This window comes from Sinohyriopsis cumingii, chromosome 12, assembly GCF_028554795.1.
Source record: "Sinohyriopsis cumingii isolate HCF-2022 chromosome 12, ASM2855479v2, whole genome shotgun sequence".
NCBI classification, from domain to species: Eukaryota; Metazoa; Mollusca; class Bivalvia; order Unionida; family Unionidae; genus Sinohyriopsis; species Sinohyriopsis cumingii.
The window spans coordinates 28940288-28956773 of NC_142972.1; the positions used below are offsets into that span (position 1 = coordinate 28940288).

Consider the following 16486-nt stretch of genomic DNA (forward strand, 5'->3'; position numbering starts at 1 on the left):
GTGTGTTTGTAACCTTCAAGGTTAAAATAATATTGAGAATATATTACTACCTTTTAGAAACCCATGTACAAGACACGATTCCATGTCCTATAGTGAGCACGTAGTCTGCAACCAACATTTAGTGTAAAACTGTTTTACTAACGACACAGGTTTGTACATGGTTTTGTAGCATGCACTGAGCGTTCGGTAAGTAGTTTATACTTGAAGATAGATCAGCGTGGAAACTCTTGTCGTTACAGATGTACAAGAATGGGTGCTCTCATAAAATCAATTCAGGGAAAAAAGTAGTACCAAATCAATTAAAAAGACACATTATAAAAACACCAAATTTAATAGGAAGATACATTAGTCATGATGTTTGTATTACGACCTTCTAAGAAGAGCAATAATTGCGCACGTTTAGATCACATATCTAATTACTCTATACAGAGAATGCCGAGTTATCTAACTGTCACAGAAAGCTACTTTCTGGCCAAACAAATTAATGTTTATTTAGACTATTGTTTAACTCTGTTAAATACGTATTTCTTTGAGCAAGAGAAGCAATAAATTGTAATAGATTTGCTTATGTGACGGTCGATAAAGCCGATCATCGTTTGCAATACAAATTAATAGAAACACGAAAGGCAAAGTTTATTTTCTAATGGTACATAATTGCTGCATATTTGACACATTTAGGAGCTGTGTGAGAAGCACACACTGTATTCAGATTGGTTTAAAAAGATTCTCTTTGTTGGCTAGAGTCCCATTGCTGTTAGCTCTCGGTTCATCTGGCAAATTACGCATTCCGTGCAGAAGGTCGCAGCGCACCAGTCATTGCAGATAGAGCCCTGTAAGAAAGTTAAACGTATGAAATATGAAGTTATGGGGTGCTTGCCACTTGATTACCTATACCATTCCTCAAATTACAGGTTGAACACTGGATCATCCATTTGTCTGCACATTTCGAAATGCAAATTTATACCTGTTTATAAACTGACATTAGCCTCAGCCTTGCAAGTGAATGTTCGGTGTATGAAAGGGAAAAAAAATGATTTGAAATAAGGATAGGAGTAGCTCTTTTACGATGTGTACGACTAATTGTTATGTATATCTACTATTTGTAACTGTATCTATATTATGTATATAAATTTAAGTGTTCTAAGAAGTTCTGGACAATGTCATTTGGATACATCAGGACTTTTGGCAGACCAGTACATTCGGAACACTCGATTATTTTGGACCTGAATAGAACTTTAAAGGATTACTTTGGATTCACTTTATACTACTGTATGTTCCTCTTACATTCTTATTTTATAACTTTGAAATTATTTGTTGAGTTTTACAACACCTGATGGTTTTGCTTGTTTCTGTTACTTAGTTTTTAACCACAGAGTTGTAATACAGTGATGTTGTGATATTTGAAAACAAAACGTACTGAAGATATTTCACAGGTAAAGTTCTCGTCATTCTTTATGTTTCTATGAGTCTATATTTATTGAAGCAAAAGAGTAAAAAGCAAATTGTACCAGCGGTTGTTAAGTCTAGATGCTAATGACAGAAATCGATCAGTAATGTTGGAATACCCGTGAAAGTATTGCGATATTAAGGAACCAAAATACAAGAAACAAACTGTGTTACGCTCCTAATCTCGGCTCACTAGACAGTGCTGACAAGACATTACCCATACGTATTGGCTGCCAGTTCATTTCTTCACTTCACAGCCAGATCCAACTCGATTCACTTTCAGATGCCTTGATCAGTGGCTGCGCCGATGTTTTGGGATCTCTTCTTCTTATTCCTAGTGTACTGAGTATCCTCCAGGTCGACTTTGCAAGAATCTCCCCGCATCCTACTTTCACTGGGAAAACCCCTCCGTTTTTCCATATTGTTCTACAGCTCTCTACTAACTACTGGTATTTCTCCGTCTTCCTTTCATATGCCTCTTCCCGTTCGTTTTCCCATGGGACGATTAGTTCTACCAAGACGATCCATTTTGCAGTCTGACATCATATGACGATATACGGACGAAGTGATGTATGCATAACGTCAGGGAATATGAGTTTTAGCCCCGTGTTTCCCGTGTTTGCTCTCATGTTCCATGCTTTGCCTCATGAAATGATTCAGCATTGCTTGATGTTTACAGGTTTCATTTGTCACTATCTAACAAATTCAATGAACCGGGATCCTGTCCGGAATGTAGTTCAGGACTTTTTGTCGTTCTTTCTCCAGCAAATCTGCCGTCACTCCCAAGACCTTATCGTATCTCCATCTGTGTCACTCTTGCGTGAAAGCAATCTGACCTGAGGATAGAATATGCTGGAGTGTAGCACTTTTCTCGTACAACACAACGGGCATGTGGGACGATCTGTCAGGTTCCATCTGTACAGATTTAAAGGCTATGGGAGAAGACCGGACACGGACCAAAGAAGGAACTCGATTCGCAGTGGTTTCTATTGCAAAAGGTCTGTTCGTTTATGTTATCTGGCAGATCCCAACTTTTCCACATTGCTAGGAACCCATTTGGACTGCTCCTTTTCACCTCACATCATCCTCACCTCTGCGAATTTCATCCTGGACCGTGGTGCTTCGGTCTTCTGAGTTTGATTCATTCCATCGCTCAAATTGGCACATCAAGCTAAAGAATATATTAACAAAATGTCATTCTTAACATGTATGAAAAGACCAAAGAAAAAAGTGAAAGGTTTGGTCATAGGACACGCATGTCCTGTTGTCGTTGATATAATCTTATCAGCATATTAATATCACATGGTCTATCTGGAGGACATGTAAAATTGAGCAGAATGGAACAACATCAATGTAACAGACTGCGATTTTAAATGCATTAATTAGTAAATCTCTTTAGCAGCCTTTGTTTTGATTCACACTGTATTGTGTTAATTTCCGACTGATATACATCGGATGTTCAGCTGTGCTTTGGTAACCTAATACATGCTTTATTCACTAGATACTCACATGAATGTCCCCTAGGGTACGAGTCCGGGTTCTCATTATAACCACTGCGCCAGGGACACAAAAAGGCATACAGGCACTGTCCCCCAGACGAACGGACAGCTGAATCACCGATACTCCCCCGCAACACAAGGCCATGCACACTAAAATTATAATATAGAGTGTCCATTCGTAATTTAGAAATACATCATTTCGGAGTTCATATCAAATATTTTCTAAAATTAAAAATTATGAGAGCAGCAAGCAGTGGAAATAGATAATGAAAATAGGACACCACTCTAAATACCAATGTTTAAATCAAAATGTATATATATATATATATATATATATATATATATATATATATATATATATATATATATATATATATATGGGTGGGTGTTTTGTATTTGATAAATGTATGATAACTTGTGCTAATTGCTTCATACCGTTATATCCTAGTGTCATAAATAAAACGGCATTGAAATGGATAAAAGCTAAAAAATGAGAGATGAAAAGTTAAATCAACAATGCAGTTAGCTTAAATTTGTCCATGCCTATGTCTCTTCTGATGTGTCATGCTATTGATCAATCGATTGAAGGACTGATATCCCTATCTGTCGGCACACACACACACACCGGACATTTTCACCGTCTTCAAAGACATACAGGAATGTGCCTTTTGTAGTATATTTTCTTTTTAAGATGTTTTGACCCCTCCAAAAGGTATCGTCAACTAGGACTGATACTTATTACTGTCTATTCTAGGTATATATAAGTCTAACAAATTTAGAATAAGAATAATCTATAATGACAAACCGATAATTTAAAGGATTAAACTGCCCTTCAATATCCCCATTAAACCTGCTAACTGTTAGCAGCATAGCCTTCAAGTAGCTGAGCTATAATAATATTAGTGGATTACACCTCTTTGGATTGTCGGACAACGAAACAATGTGTAATATAGAAACAGTGATATTTCAATATTTTACTTCGCTAATGTGTTTGACAGTTTAATGGATATATAAAGCAAACGTAATTTGATAAAATGATAATTACCATATCCTATGACCGGCGTCCGGCTGCTCACAGTATTGTTAAAAATCTATGATATTTTGATGTATCGAAATGATATAATCAAAAAGGTCCCTGTCTGAATTCACAATAATTTAAAATTAATGTTTTAGTCCATGAATGGTATTGAGCGATTTTTATTCCAATAAATAATAATCTCAGCAAATTTATCTAGCCGATTACAAATGATCACTTCAGTAAGACTGATTTTTAAAGTAAACGATATTATATGAAAAGTTAATACGCAATAACAGAACCTGGATGTAGGTCACCTTTCTCCCTAAAGCATTCAAAGTTGACAACAAGTTTAGGAATTTCCAAAATATCCTACATTCTTATAGAAGTAAAAATATACGCTTCGCTTAATAATGACCTGAATATATATTCTGTACTCACAGAAAAATATTAGCTATGTAATATGTTGTTTACAAAATAAATGTCACTGGTTAGGTATACCAGTAACTTGAATCTGGACAAAAATCAAATACAAAATGCAGATTTGCATATAATATAATCATTGAAAAAAGCCAACAAACAATACAAATTAAATATATACAGCAGTATGTGCTGGTCATGGTCTTTGAACTGGCTGTCCTATCCGACAAATACACCTAAGAAAGGAAGCCAAAATAATAAATCCAGTCAAATCTGAGGATGGTTGTGTGCGTTTAAAATACTTCTGGCATACCCTAAGAAAAAATTCTTTAATAACACTTCCAGTTTCGTAATTGATAATATTCAAAGATACTAGGGAATATAAGGTGATTGCTGATTAAGGCAATGAAAACCAGCGCCTAATTGATGCAGGAAAACGAAACACGTATAGGAAGAGTTAAAATTACGACATGCGTAGTACTACAGAGAATTTGAATTTTTAAATAGTATTTCCAACAAAAAATTTAAACATTTTCTTAGTATGGAGAAAATTTATCCACAACTGTAAAATCACCATAAACACCATAAAATCCTTAAACATATTCAGAATTCTACGTCATTACGGAACTCACTCGACTCGCAATCCTCGCAGCATCCAAAGAGCCCAGTCGTCCAGTCTCTGGTTCCGTTCCTGCTCCCAACTAGTAACTTTAGACCCTGTGCAACGGGTTGATTGATGACAACTGTCGTGTTGCTAATTTGATTCATCTTTGGGTGTCCTCTGCAAATGTTATCTCTGATTTATATCATAGTTGTTCCCATTTTAATCCATAATAAAGAGTGATGGCTGTAACTATAATAATATAAATAATTTGATGTAATTCCACTTATGAGTATGTTCCCATTAAAATACATTCTTCTTCATTAAAAAGTACTGCATGTACAACAGAGACCTAAATTTTCTAAACGACGTGCTCTATCAGTGTTTTCGATGCGTTATTCGCTTTTGGAGTTTTAGCAATGCACTCTTGCATCAGCTACATAATTTATGTCAAGATAAAACTATGAACAAAGTTCGTTATCAATACGTGTTCATTCTATGCATTTTGTTACAAAATAGGAAACTCCAAAACCGTACATTGATGAAATTTGAAAGTTTTGAATTCTAATCCGTTTAGGTAGGGGAATCGTCCTGCTAACAATGATAAAAATAGAACTGTTTGAATTCTAATCTGTTTAGGGAATCTTTCTACTTAGTGAGAAAATATATCCTTACAAATCATGTCTCAAAGCGATTATATTAAGTGTTGTTTGGTGAATTTTGTTTCTTCAAAACAATTGTTTAGGAAATTTTTGCAACTTATCTCATATGTTTATAAGACTAAGAAACTTAAAGGCCTTGCACTCTTATAAAATATTTCGATTTCATCCATTTAAAATTTCATGAAAATGTCACCTTCTTTTCAAGATGGGGGATTATTTTGGTCCTGGAACAAGATATTTTCTGAAACTCCTTCCATCTTGACCTACTATTGAAAGCAGATGCTTTATGCAAATGCTGAATAGCTGAGAGTGGTTCGTAATTAAATGCAAGCCGTTCGATGTTTCTATTGGAAATTCGCTTCTTAGGTTGTGGTTTAATATACAGACAGGATGTGGAACAATTTATACATACAGGATGTGGGACAACATACAAACATGATGTGGGACAATATACAGACAGGATATGGGACAACGTACAGACAGGATGTGGAACAACATATAGACAGGATGTGGAACAACATACAGACGTGATTTGGGACAATATACAGAGAGGATCTGGAACAACATACAGAGAGGATGTGGGACAACATACAGACAGGATGTGAGACAGCATACAGACAGGATGTGGGACAGCATACAGACAGGATGTGGGACAACGTACATACAGGATGTTGGACAACATTTAGACAGAATTGAGAAAACATACAGACAGGACGTGCGGCAACATACAGACATATGCTTTTTGTTGAGGTTATCACGAATCCACACCTTTATCTTACTTCTTTAAACATGTTTCTTTGGACCACGTGACTACTACATGTTTACAAGTATACATGATACAGGATACACGCTACTTTGACTATTAGACCCTATACAAGCGACGTTAACCAAGCTTTAATAACCCTAATAAGTGGTTCATTTCTCTCAGTATCCAGTACATAGCTAACATGAAATGTTTAGTCCTTGTTAGAACATTGAGATATATTGCATCTGGTCATGATGTTAAAGAAATTTGAACATATCTTTAGATGTTCTAAAATCACAAATTTTATGTCTCAGCAATGCAACTTTGTGTCTTCGATGTGAGCAAGATTTTTTCATTAATATGGCCTCTCAAAAAATCAGAAGGTGGCTAAGCAGGTGTAGAAGACAGGTGCGTGCATCTGAGAGCTGGTTAGCATGACCATATATCAATAATCCGATTGGCTGTTGAAAACGTAGGTAGAAAAATCAAGGAAAAACTTTATCATCGTACTGTTCTGCTCAGATATTGCTTATGATTAAATTAAACCAAATTCAGATAAGCGGATTTCCGTAGACTATAAAGTCTATCTATTCATTCTTCGAAACTGCAGATACCACCGGAAATTTGCTCTTATGAGATTTTGTATAGGCACAAACAATCAAAATTCATTTTATTGTAGCCCATCCAGCTGACGAGTTCTAATCAGTTGATGCCATTTAGAGCATACCAAAATAAGGCTATTGTTTATGTTTGGTATGTTTGAAAACGTCCAAATTATCGAAAGTTTGCAAGTTATCAAGATTTACCTTTCTTATAAACTTATATGAATGTATAATGCGTACAGTTATGCCAACAATGGGACAACAAATTAAGTCCTTCACAATGGCTTGTCATCACATACAATATGTGTTTGTGTTAATCTATCCTTTTATATTTCCAATTAGATTACATATTGTTGTATTGGATGGGAGTAGAATGCACCCAAATGAAGGAGACAATTTTCCATGAAAAAACATTTCTATGAATGCCGTATCATTACGCAATGAAAGAACTGTTCATGTTTATTGTCCTTTCAAGGACTAAACTGTGGAGAAGCTTTTCATATGAATCACAATAGGTTTCAAGGCTTTAAAGTTTAATTTAAATTTTAGTTTGAAGATTTTATTTTGGTGTGTTTCTTTGCATGTGTTATCTACCATGCACCGAAACATCAAAAAAAAAAAATTGAAATTTAAAGGGGTATAAATCCTATATAAATATATACCTGAAAGATCAAGAGTTGTGTCCCCGATTGGACAGTCGATAAAATGTGTTTCTCTTCTTTTCGTTGTGTTAGAATTATGAATAACTAATTTACATATTAGTCGTGTTAAATTTATGTTTTGAAACTTGTAGTCATATATATATAGAATATACAAATCATAATTTTGTTTGTTCTGAAACAATATTTCATTCAGTTTTTCCGGTGGATGGTTGTTTAGAAGAGGGTGTTCGCTTAACAATATATTCATTTATTTATTTATTGTTTGCTAAATGTTACAGTGGGAACTCTGAGCATTATAACCTTTCGGTAGAGGATGGTAGTAATATACGATAATTGGGGGGAATGGAAGTTTCCATCGAAAAAAGGTAAAAAAAAAAACAATTATGGTGACCATGGTAAATTTAACATCTGGTGACTTCATGGGGTTTATAGCGACAAAAGGGTTTATAGGGACAGAAGCGTTTTATAGCGACAAAAGTATTTATGGAGATAAACAAATATACACCGAGAAGCACTTATATAACACAAAGAGAAAAACAAATTTGACAAGAGTAGAAGAGTATACCGGAATGCTATGGTGTCGTGTGTCTTCAAGTTTGCAATCGGCAAATAAGTAAATAAAAACAATGACAGTCAAGATATATTATGTCTATTTGTTGTTCTCTTCATTATATTATAATGCATTTAATTTGCAGTTTAAATCAGATGACTTCAGGAAACGATAGACAAACATACGTCATGCAGATTCTAGTTTATGAATGTTGTGTTATTCTGATATAGTGGCTATACCGGAGAAAGATGTTTGCAAAAGCATATACATGTTCTATTGTTGAGAACTTGATGTATATGTTGCATAAAGTGTAAATCAACATGGAAACTACTTCCATGGAACTCATTCTGCTATATGTGCCTTCCAACAGAAACCTATCATAGAGAATTAAAGAAATTCATCTGTAACCACATGTGACGGGGAGGGTAGCGCCGGGATGGTCGCTGAGAATGGACAACCAACATGAGTATGAAAGTACATGACGACCTCAGACTTTTTATTCAGTTCCCAGTGTTCAAGTGAAAAGTAATAAATGCTGAACAACAAAGTTTTCAAGCCAACACCTGTCAATTGCGACAGCCACCAGAAAATAAAAACAATATAGATGTTACACGGGGGGAGTGAATGTCCCTCCGTATTTGGTTTTCGTTATCTAGGGGTTGACCGCCCTCGATGTTATTGCCCGGTTCGAGTAAATATAAATATAAGTGGTGAAACTTATAGGTGGAATAGATAGAGATCTGAGCCGGTATATAGAAGAAACCAACACGAGCCCCCGTAAATGTAAACAAACAATTTAATCAATTACATACAAACACTGTGAAAATTCATTACATCAGGAATGTACTCTGCTTTTAGAAATTTAACTTTCACCGAAATACAAAGAAAACGCAAATAGATTAAAATAAGATAGTCGATCTGTTACTGATAGATTTAGTTCATCATAGGATCGAGTGACCAATCGAAGTCAACGTCTTGTACGGTTTCATAACCTGCTCATCCTCAGTCTGTTTTTGCTTCCTCTGTCGCTGTTCAGACCCTTGGATCTCGGGATGATACTTTCTACCACCCGTCTCAGGACACTCTCAAAATACTTCTTCAGAAATTAATACGTCGCAGGATTGCGTCACAGGATTATACGTCTCACTGCACTCTTCTCTATGCTTCTCCGTATAGGTCTCAGAATAACATCACCTCATTCGTTCCATACGTCTCTGGAGCTATTTTCTCCCTTTTAAATAAATATAAATAGAGACAACCTAAATTTCCCGTTATTTATGAAACGGTTAATTCTTCATTATTCTCCCTCGTTATCAGATTTCACTATCAGTGCTAAACAGACGCTAAGGCTATCAATCGACTCCACATGTCCTATAATGACCCTAGTTAGTCAAATGGCTAATTCGTTACGCCTTGACCTTACACATTACCACATACACAGCGAATAAATAGGATACATCACGTCAATCAATTACTAGATCATTTCCGTCAATACACACTTATTCTTAATCATACGTGAAATCTTCTAAATTCGGCGAATTCACACGGATTCTTGTAATCATATTAACTAATGTAATGCATTAAATTCTTAGAACATAATTCTTATGCAAACAAGACGACAAATTCAAACAATTCGTCAAACTTATCTAAAGAAGATTAATGTACAACTTCCTATGCATAAACTCAACACAGTTATACTTCATAAAGCAAATTATTACACGAATGTAGAAAAAAGATTCATGCAGATACAAATAAATAACTTCAGCAAAGCATTATATATGGCATCAACAAATTACATGGAATTGTCACACTACCTTTGCTGTCAGCATTTCTCCCTCTAATCGGTAAATTAGTTCGTCGGATCCTTTCGACAATCGTCCCCTTTTTGGACAACAGTTTTACGGAAATTTCTTGCAAATTCCTGGAGTAGTACTTTTTGGGTCTCCTCTCGTAGGAAAAGCTTAGACTGATTAAAATTCGATTCGGGCGATATTAAAACCTATGAAATTTTGTGTTGGAACACGCCCTCTCATTTAACGTACCAATCAGAATCAAATACCTCTGCCGCCTTTTTCCAGAGGCGCCAGAGTCAGGGTAAACTTGACCCTGGTAGGTTGAGTAACAGAGTTTCTGCGTTCTCTCAATTGTGACAACTTTACCATGAAAATGAAGTTTTCCTTGTCCTGAATTGTCCGCCTGGCTGCTGTATAAACAAATGTTTAATTAGGAACAGAATTCTCCCTCTAAAGGACATTACCGTACACGGTAGTATGGCGATATGATACGCGCTTGTCTCCATAAATCTAATTAATGGTTGTCTGGTCTCAGCTAATGTATTCTTGTTAGATCGACATAAAATTTGCCACTTCACAATAGAATTCACATTTTGACTCTTATTTGCTACCACATATTCGATGTCTTGTTTCTTGACAAAAACGTTAATCATGTAATCTAATTCTTCAATAACATCACTGGACAGGGTTACTAGAAACACCAAAATACATTTTTAATGTATTATAATTTGTATGTGTTTGAATAATGATAAAAAAAGCAAAATAAAAGTTGTTTTCGGTGATTTCTAAGGGATTGTTTTTTTTTTTTTTTTTTTTTGTCTAGTTATAGCTCTATTCATATAAATCATGATGTCATCCTGTACACCAATATATACACCCAAAAGATATAAATAATTGTGTATTTTGGCGTGTGTTTCCGTGTATTTCGGTTTTTGAGCGTATTTCAGTGTTTCTAATCACCGCATTGGACATTATCAAACGACTAACTGGATACATGATTTGTTACAGTGATAGTAATTTTAAGTTGACATAGCTTCCATATGAGAACATGATGTTCGGGCATTATTTGAAAACAATGATAATCATGGGTGGTTTTTTTAACATAATGTACTCGACAGCAATTCCCACATTTTTCCAAAATCAACCGGTGATGCAGAACTAGTAACTTGTGGTCATGAAATGTATATAAGTACACAATAGGTGGCGCTATGCAGAAGAATGCAGAAAAATGGGATATCACGATACCATATAACCCAATATATCATAATAACCTACCATATATCTTTTCGAGGCATAGTAGTGGCCCTAAAAATTGCCGTTGGGGATTGTTAACTAAGGACCGTTAACATACCGAACATCACACTGGTCTTCTCTTCCTTAAACTTCGTTTGACAACGTGACCGTACATTAAGACTCTCCTCAGACAGCCTTGCCTCTCCACATAAACAATTCTCTTCCAGACAGCCTTATCTGTTATCTTAGTGATAGCCCATGATGATTTCACATACATGTTATTGTCCGGTCTGAGCAGCATCTCCAAAATTAGGATAGACGACTCCACGTTTGTCTGCGTCTTATCATCAGAACAAATTAATTCACGAGACGAGCCAGTGATATTTATAGCTTAAAGGAGACCAGAAACCAATGGTAAAATAGAATAATAATAAAAGCACTATAAAATAAAATCTTATTCTGAAGTATCATCTGCGACCGTAATGCCAATATTTAAATATTGGCATATCTTGGCATATCTTCTAGGAGACGAATTTCCGTGACCTCGTATGCAAACTTTCCGCACCTATTCGGTTACTTTCGGGATGTGACATAATAGCAGAAATTCCAGCATGCCAACTGGGAGTTGCCAGAGTAAAAGACAATGATGTTTTGCGCTGCTTTCGGGCACAGTAAGAAAAGCCTGTGGACAACATTTTATTTTTCTTTTCCAAAAGATAAAGGCATAAAGAAAGTATGGATACATGATTACAAGCGAGTCAATTTCAAAACAACACAATACAGAACTCTGTGCTCATTTCATTTCATAAAGGAATGTTACGAGAGGGATCCTGACAAAAGTGGCAGCTCTAGGATACGCAAATGCTAGGCCAAGACTAAAAGTTAGCGCTGTTCCAGACATACCGTTGGAAATTTTAAATCCTGGGAAATGTGTTAAACGTGTGAGTTACGAAAATAGGCAGAAGGCGGAGTAAGTGACCACAAAAAGCATCAATCAATTCACAGTTTTATCTAGACTAGCAGTGCATAAAAAAATCTGATAGCCCGACACCCGGAGCCATTCTGATTTTAGTTCGGGCCCATCCTGTAAGTGAGGTGCCCGTCGGGATTGTCGAATCAAGAATTGTTTGCCTGAGGAAACTTAGATGGCGCTGATGAAATGAATAAATGTATTTTCAAGATGTTGACATACATGTCTTAACACGGCACAATCTAAATCAAATCACCAAACCTGTCGTGTTTCGAGAAAACACAATTTTCAGTAATCTTATAAAGAAATGTTTTTTTATATTTTTTGTTCTATGTCTGTTACATGTAGTATGTATAAACGGTAATCAGTAATGATTGTAAGTGATATAAAACTATCCCTTGGGCAGTTAAATAGCAGCGATTAAAAGAAAAGAGGTCATGTATAAAATCAAAGTTTCACATTAACTGGCTGACAATAGAAATTGAGGGGAGGCTACTATTAACCCCACCCCTTGCCCCAATGTGCGCGCGCCCATGGGACGCGCCATTTCTCCCTGTGATACGCCTTATTATTCCCCAGGGCAAGCCCCTTTTTCAAATTCTGTTCAGCTGTAGCTAAACTACAAAATAGCTAAAAGTTTTTATTAAGTGCACAAGCAATAAAGCCAGCATGACTAATTAACTGTTAATCCTTATCCTTGCATTTATCTATTTTGAATTACACAGCGGTGGTTGAAATTTCAATACCATATGTCAAGAATTCCTATTTCACACGTTGTATGTAACTGTTTGTGATGAAAGTTCCATTTCATATGGCGAGTATTTAGATTTCATCTGTTGAATTTCACAGCAACAATAAACAGCCTCCTTGTTTAAAAAGAACGCGGTCCGTTCACGAGAGCGACCTCTAGCGAAGAAATTTATAGTAATTCTCGAGATGTAATGGTAACTTTCAAATTGTAAATGCATGAAATGTAATGGCACCTCATAATTGAATACACGAATGATGTATCTTAATACTCGATATTATATTGAATTGTTAAAGTGGACATTGTGTAATGTTACTTGTAACACTAACACATCATTTCACCATATAAAAATAACAATTCTGACAAGCACAATAAAATATCCAGTCACCGCTGTGTAATTCAATAGATACAATATGAAAATTCAACATACGAAACAGAACTTTCAGCACAATCAGCATGGTTCAACATGCTAAAGTGAAACTCTCGACTTACGGCATTAAAATTTCAACAATTGCCGTGCACTTCAGAAGATACAGTCTAAAACAACTCTACATTGGACATCGAATTTTCAACCAGCGCTCTGTGTGTGTGTGTGTGTGTGCGTGTGTGTGTGTGTGCGCGTGTGTGTAATTCAACAGATGAAATGGAACTTTCAACAAAAACTCGTTGAACCAATAGATAAATTATGAATTCTCGACGTATGACATTGAAATTTCAACCACCAACGTGTAATTCAAGCGACACAATCTAAAACCTCGACATAGAAAATATAACTTTCAACCACTACTGTTTAATTCAGCAGATACATTCTAAAATCTCGACCTAGAAAATGGAACTTTAAGGACAAGCATTTCTGATACAACAAGTGAAATTGGAATTCTGGACATATGACAGTACAATTTCAACGGGAGCATTCTGATCGGACCAGCTTTTGTCCGCTACATCGCCTCATACGATGTCCTATTTTGTTGTAACCTACGATGCCTAGGACTTCATTCTAACAGTGTTAAAATAGAATATGACATCTGTGGATTGCATACGTTATATCTCTATATGTGGGGGGGGGGTTCTCTTCTTCTGATAAATGAAAATTGACAGACATAATTAATAATCGGGAGTTCTCTTCAAAAGGTCGGGAAATATCACGAGATCGGTGTGGAAATACCCCCCAAAATCGGGAGATTTTTCTCCCCCTGCTTGAGAGTTGACATATAAGAACTGTCCGGGCTTGTGGAATTTCAGTCAGGGCTAGTGAGTTTATTTAAGTCACCAGCCCTGGGCCTGTGCCTAAAAACATTTCTTTGAGCACTGACCAATGCAGTACATAAACTATTTATACCATCCATGTATATACTATCAGATTTGTCAATATGCTAACTATAGCCTGCGTGTAAAATACACTGTAATTGACTACTAGGAAGGAAGTTTCTTGATGTTTAAATTAATTACTTATAATTTCTGATTTGCAGATTTACTTGTGGGAAGGCGGTGGGGGGGGGGGGTGTGTGTGAAAACTAATGCCCGTAAGGCCTGGTTCGATTGGTCTTACCAAAACTTAAACAGTGTAAGAAGAGGGACAGTTGCCGTAACGAGAGCTGAGGTTTTAGTGACAAGAGTGAAGTATTAGGAAGTAGCAATGATCAAGGCTACCTGGGCGAAAGAGAAGAAGGAAAAAGAAAATGTGAAAAAAACAGACTTTGAGAGATTGGATACTAATTGGATGAAGGCCCAGAACAAGTTTAGAAGGATTGGGCATCCAGACTGGATACATGAGGATGGAAAGAAGGATGGTAAGAAGATGAATTTCATCCAAAAACTGAGAACATGGTGGAAGAACTGAAGGAAATATAAAAAAAAAATTCAAAGCCCTTTTCAAGGCCACTCGCATGCTTCGAAAAGATATACTCTTTTACTCTTGCCTCTCGAAAGAAAATTGTCTTTGTGTTGTAATTTTTTGTTGGTGTGGTTATTTTTCTTCCCATAACCATTTTGTCACTACAAAATGCTTCTGTCCTTGTAAACATTTTTGTCGCTGTAAACCCCGTCATGTCACTTATAATAAATTTCCCATTTGCCCTATAAATAGGTTACCTTTTTCAATGAATACTCCCATTGTCCCCCAAGAGTCCCACATTAGAAATGACGATGCCCAACTTCTGTTTAATCAACGAGACCAGATTAAGTAATAAGAATATGCATATACGTTGTCTTTCTACAATCATTTATTTAGTTCTATTTCCGATTTCATTCCTGTTCTTTCATATGCAGACAATGGCTCATCGATATAATTCTAAACTTTACATTTGAAACTGGCTGAAATGGTTTGGATAATGTGTGACAATTGTTAGCCTGAATTATGACAAATAATGGGAACGTTTTTTGATTTTTGAAGAATAAGACAAATTAAAGTTTTCTTTCGGACTTTTCAATCAAAGTTAAAGAAATATCGTTTTGAAGCGAAAGTTGGTAATTAGAAAATAAATTTGTTTATGATATTTTAAATGTAACGGCAAATACATTTTGGAAACATATTTTAAGGGTTAACAATGGGAATATAAAGGACATTGGCGCAACTTTAATATAAGCACTAGAAGCCACGGTTACAACACATCCCTTATTTTGCAATCACGTATATTGAGAAAAGGTATCGGATGCTCATCTCTAAAATATAAACCATAAATACGAACAATTTATCTCCGTATTGTTTACTTTCATTCCACTTTTTCGTTGTTGTTAAAATAAATCGATGATTATATATTTGAAATGAAAATATTTTGAATAATTAGATTGTCTTACCTTTGCAACACAACAGCTATGCAACAGACCCTGCAAATACCTCAACAAAGAATGCCTAGCTAACAAGTGTTCTGGAGCTCAGACCATACGAAAAAGCGGTTGACTTAACACAGTGTAGTATGGTGTCGTCATTAGCAGCAGTAGTATTGAAATTATAGATTCTAGGCCACCTACTATAGATTTTACATTTGTTGTCGATTTCCAAAGTAGTGTAGACAAACTATTCTTGAATATTATGAATAATGTTTTCAATATGGCTATAATACACTCAGCCAAACATAAGCTTGCCAAGTCCAACTGAGTTCAGAGGCAAAAAAATGTTATTTTCAAGATTCTTACTGTTTAAATTATAATGCCAATCTTGACATGCAAAGTTACTTTTATATTGATACTCCATGGTAAAATATGCCAACAAGTGCGGTCCTAAGATAAACGAATCCTGCTTTTCTTTCTCTAAGAACTATTGCTTTATTTGTTTGAAATTTTTTTGTTATGTTGTTTCTGACGTCCAGAAATGGATATCGCGTCTGTCACAGTCAAAATGGCTGCATAACTGCAACAACTAATCAAACTTTAGCAACTAGGTTTGCAACGAGGCAATACAAAAAGGTTAAATTATCTACGTGAATTTCGTCTAATGAATGATTGATTGATTGTTTTTATTTTTAACGGCGCATCAGCACTGTTAGGCTATTTAGCGCCAAACAAAATGTTATTTGTATAATCTTTTAAAAAATTATAAAA

General features: G+C 35.6%; 1 protein-coding gene across 2 annotated transcripts; it reads right to left on the reverse strand.

Moving 5' to 3' along the window:
• Window positions 1–312: 312 nt before the first annotated feature.
• On the reverse strand, window positions 313–15838 carry LOC149786161 (cornifelin homolog). 2 transcript variants are annotated; one of them, XM_089976513.1, is made up of 4 exons: window positions 15743–15838; window positions 5013–5161; window positions 2956–3095; window positions 313–830 (listed from the first exon to the last, which is right to left on the reverse strand). In XM_089976513.1, exons 2-4 carry the CDS (start codon window positions 5146–5148, stop codon window positions 738–740), a joined length of 369 nt encoding a protein of 122 aa, XP_089832639.1. In that variant the 5' UTR covers window positions 5149–5161; window positions 15743–15838; the 3' UTR covers window positions 313–737. The 2 variants fall into 2 exon arrangements, with proteins under 2 accessions (XP_089832639.1, XP_089832637.1); XM_089976511.1 differs by having other exon boundaries at window positions 5013–5233.
• Window positions 15839–16486: the final 648 nt, after the last annotated feature.

Bases quoted from the DNA above. Each gene is read 5' to 3' on its own strand.
- LOC149786161 (XM_089976513.1), bottom strand. From the start codon at position 5,148: ATGAATCAAATTAGCAACACGACAGTTGTCATCAATCAACCCGTTGCA. The intron at 3,096-5,012 runs GTGAGTTCCGTA...TTATAATTTTAG, and splicing joins CTGCGAGGATTGCGAGTCGA to TGTGCATGGCCTTGTGTTGC. The intron at 831-2,955 runs GTGAGTATCTAG...ACTTTCTTACAG, and splicing joins GTACCCTAGGGGACATTCAT to GGCTCTATCTGCAATGACTG.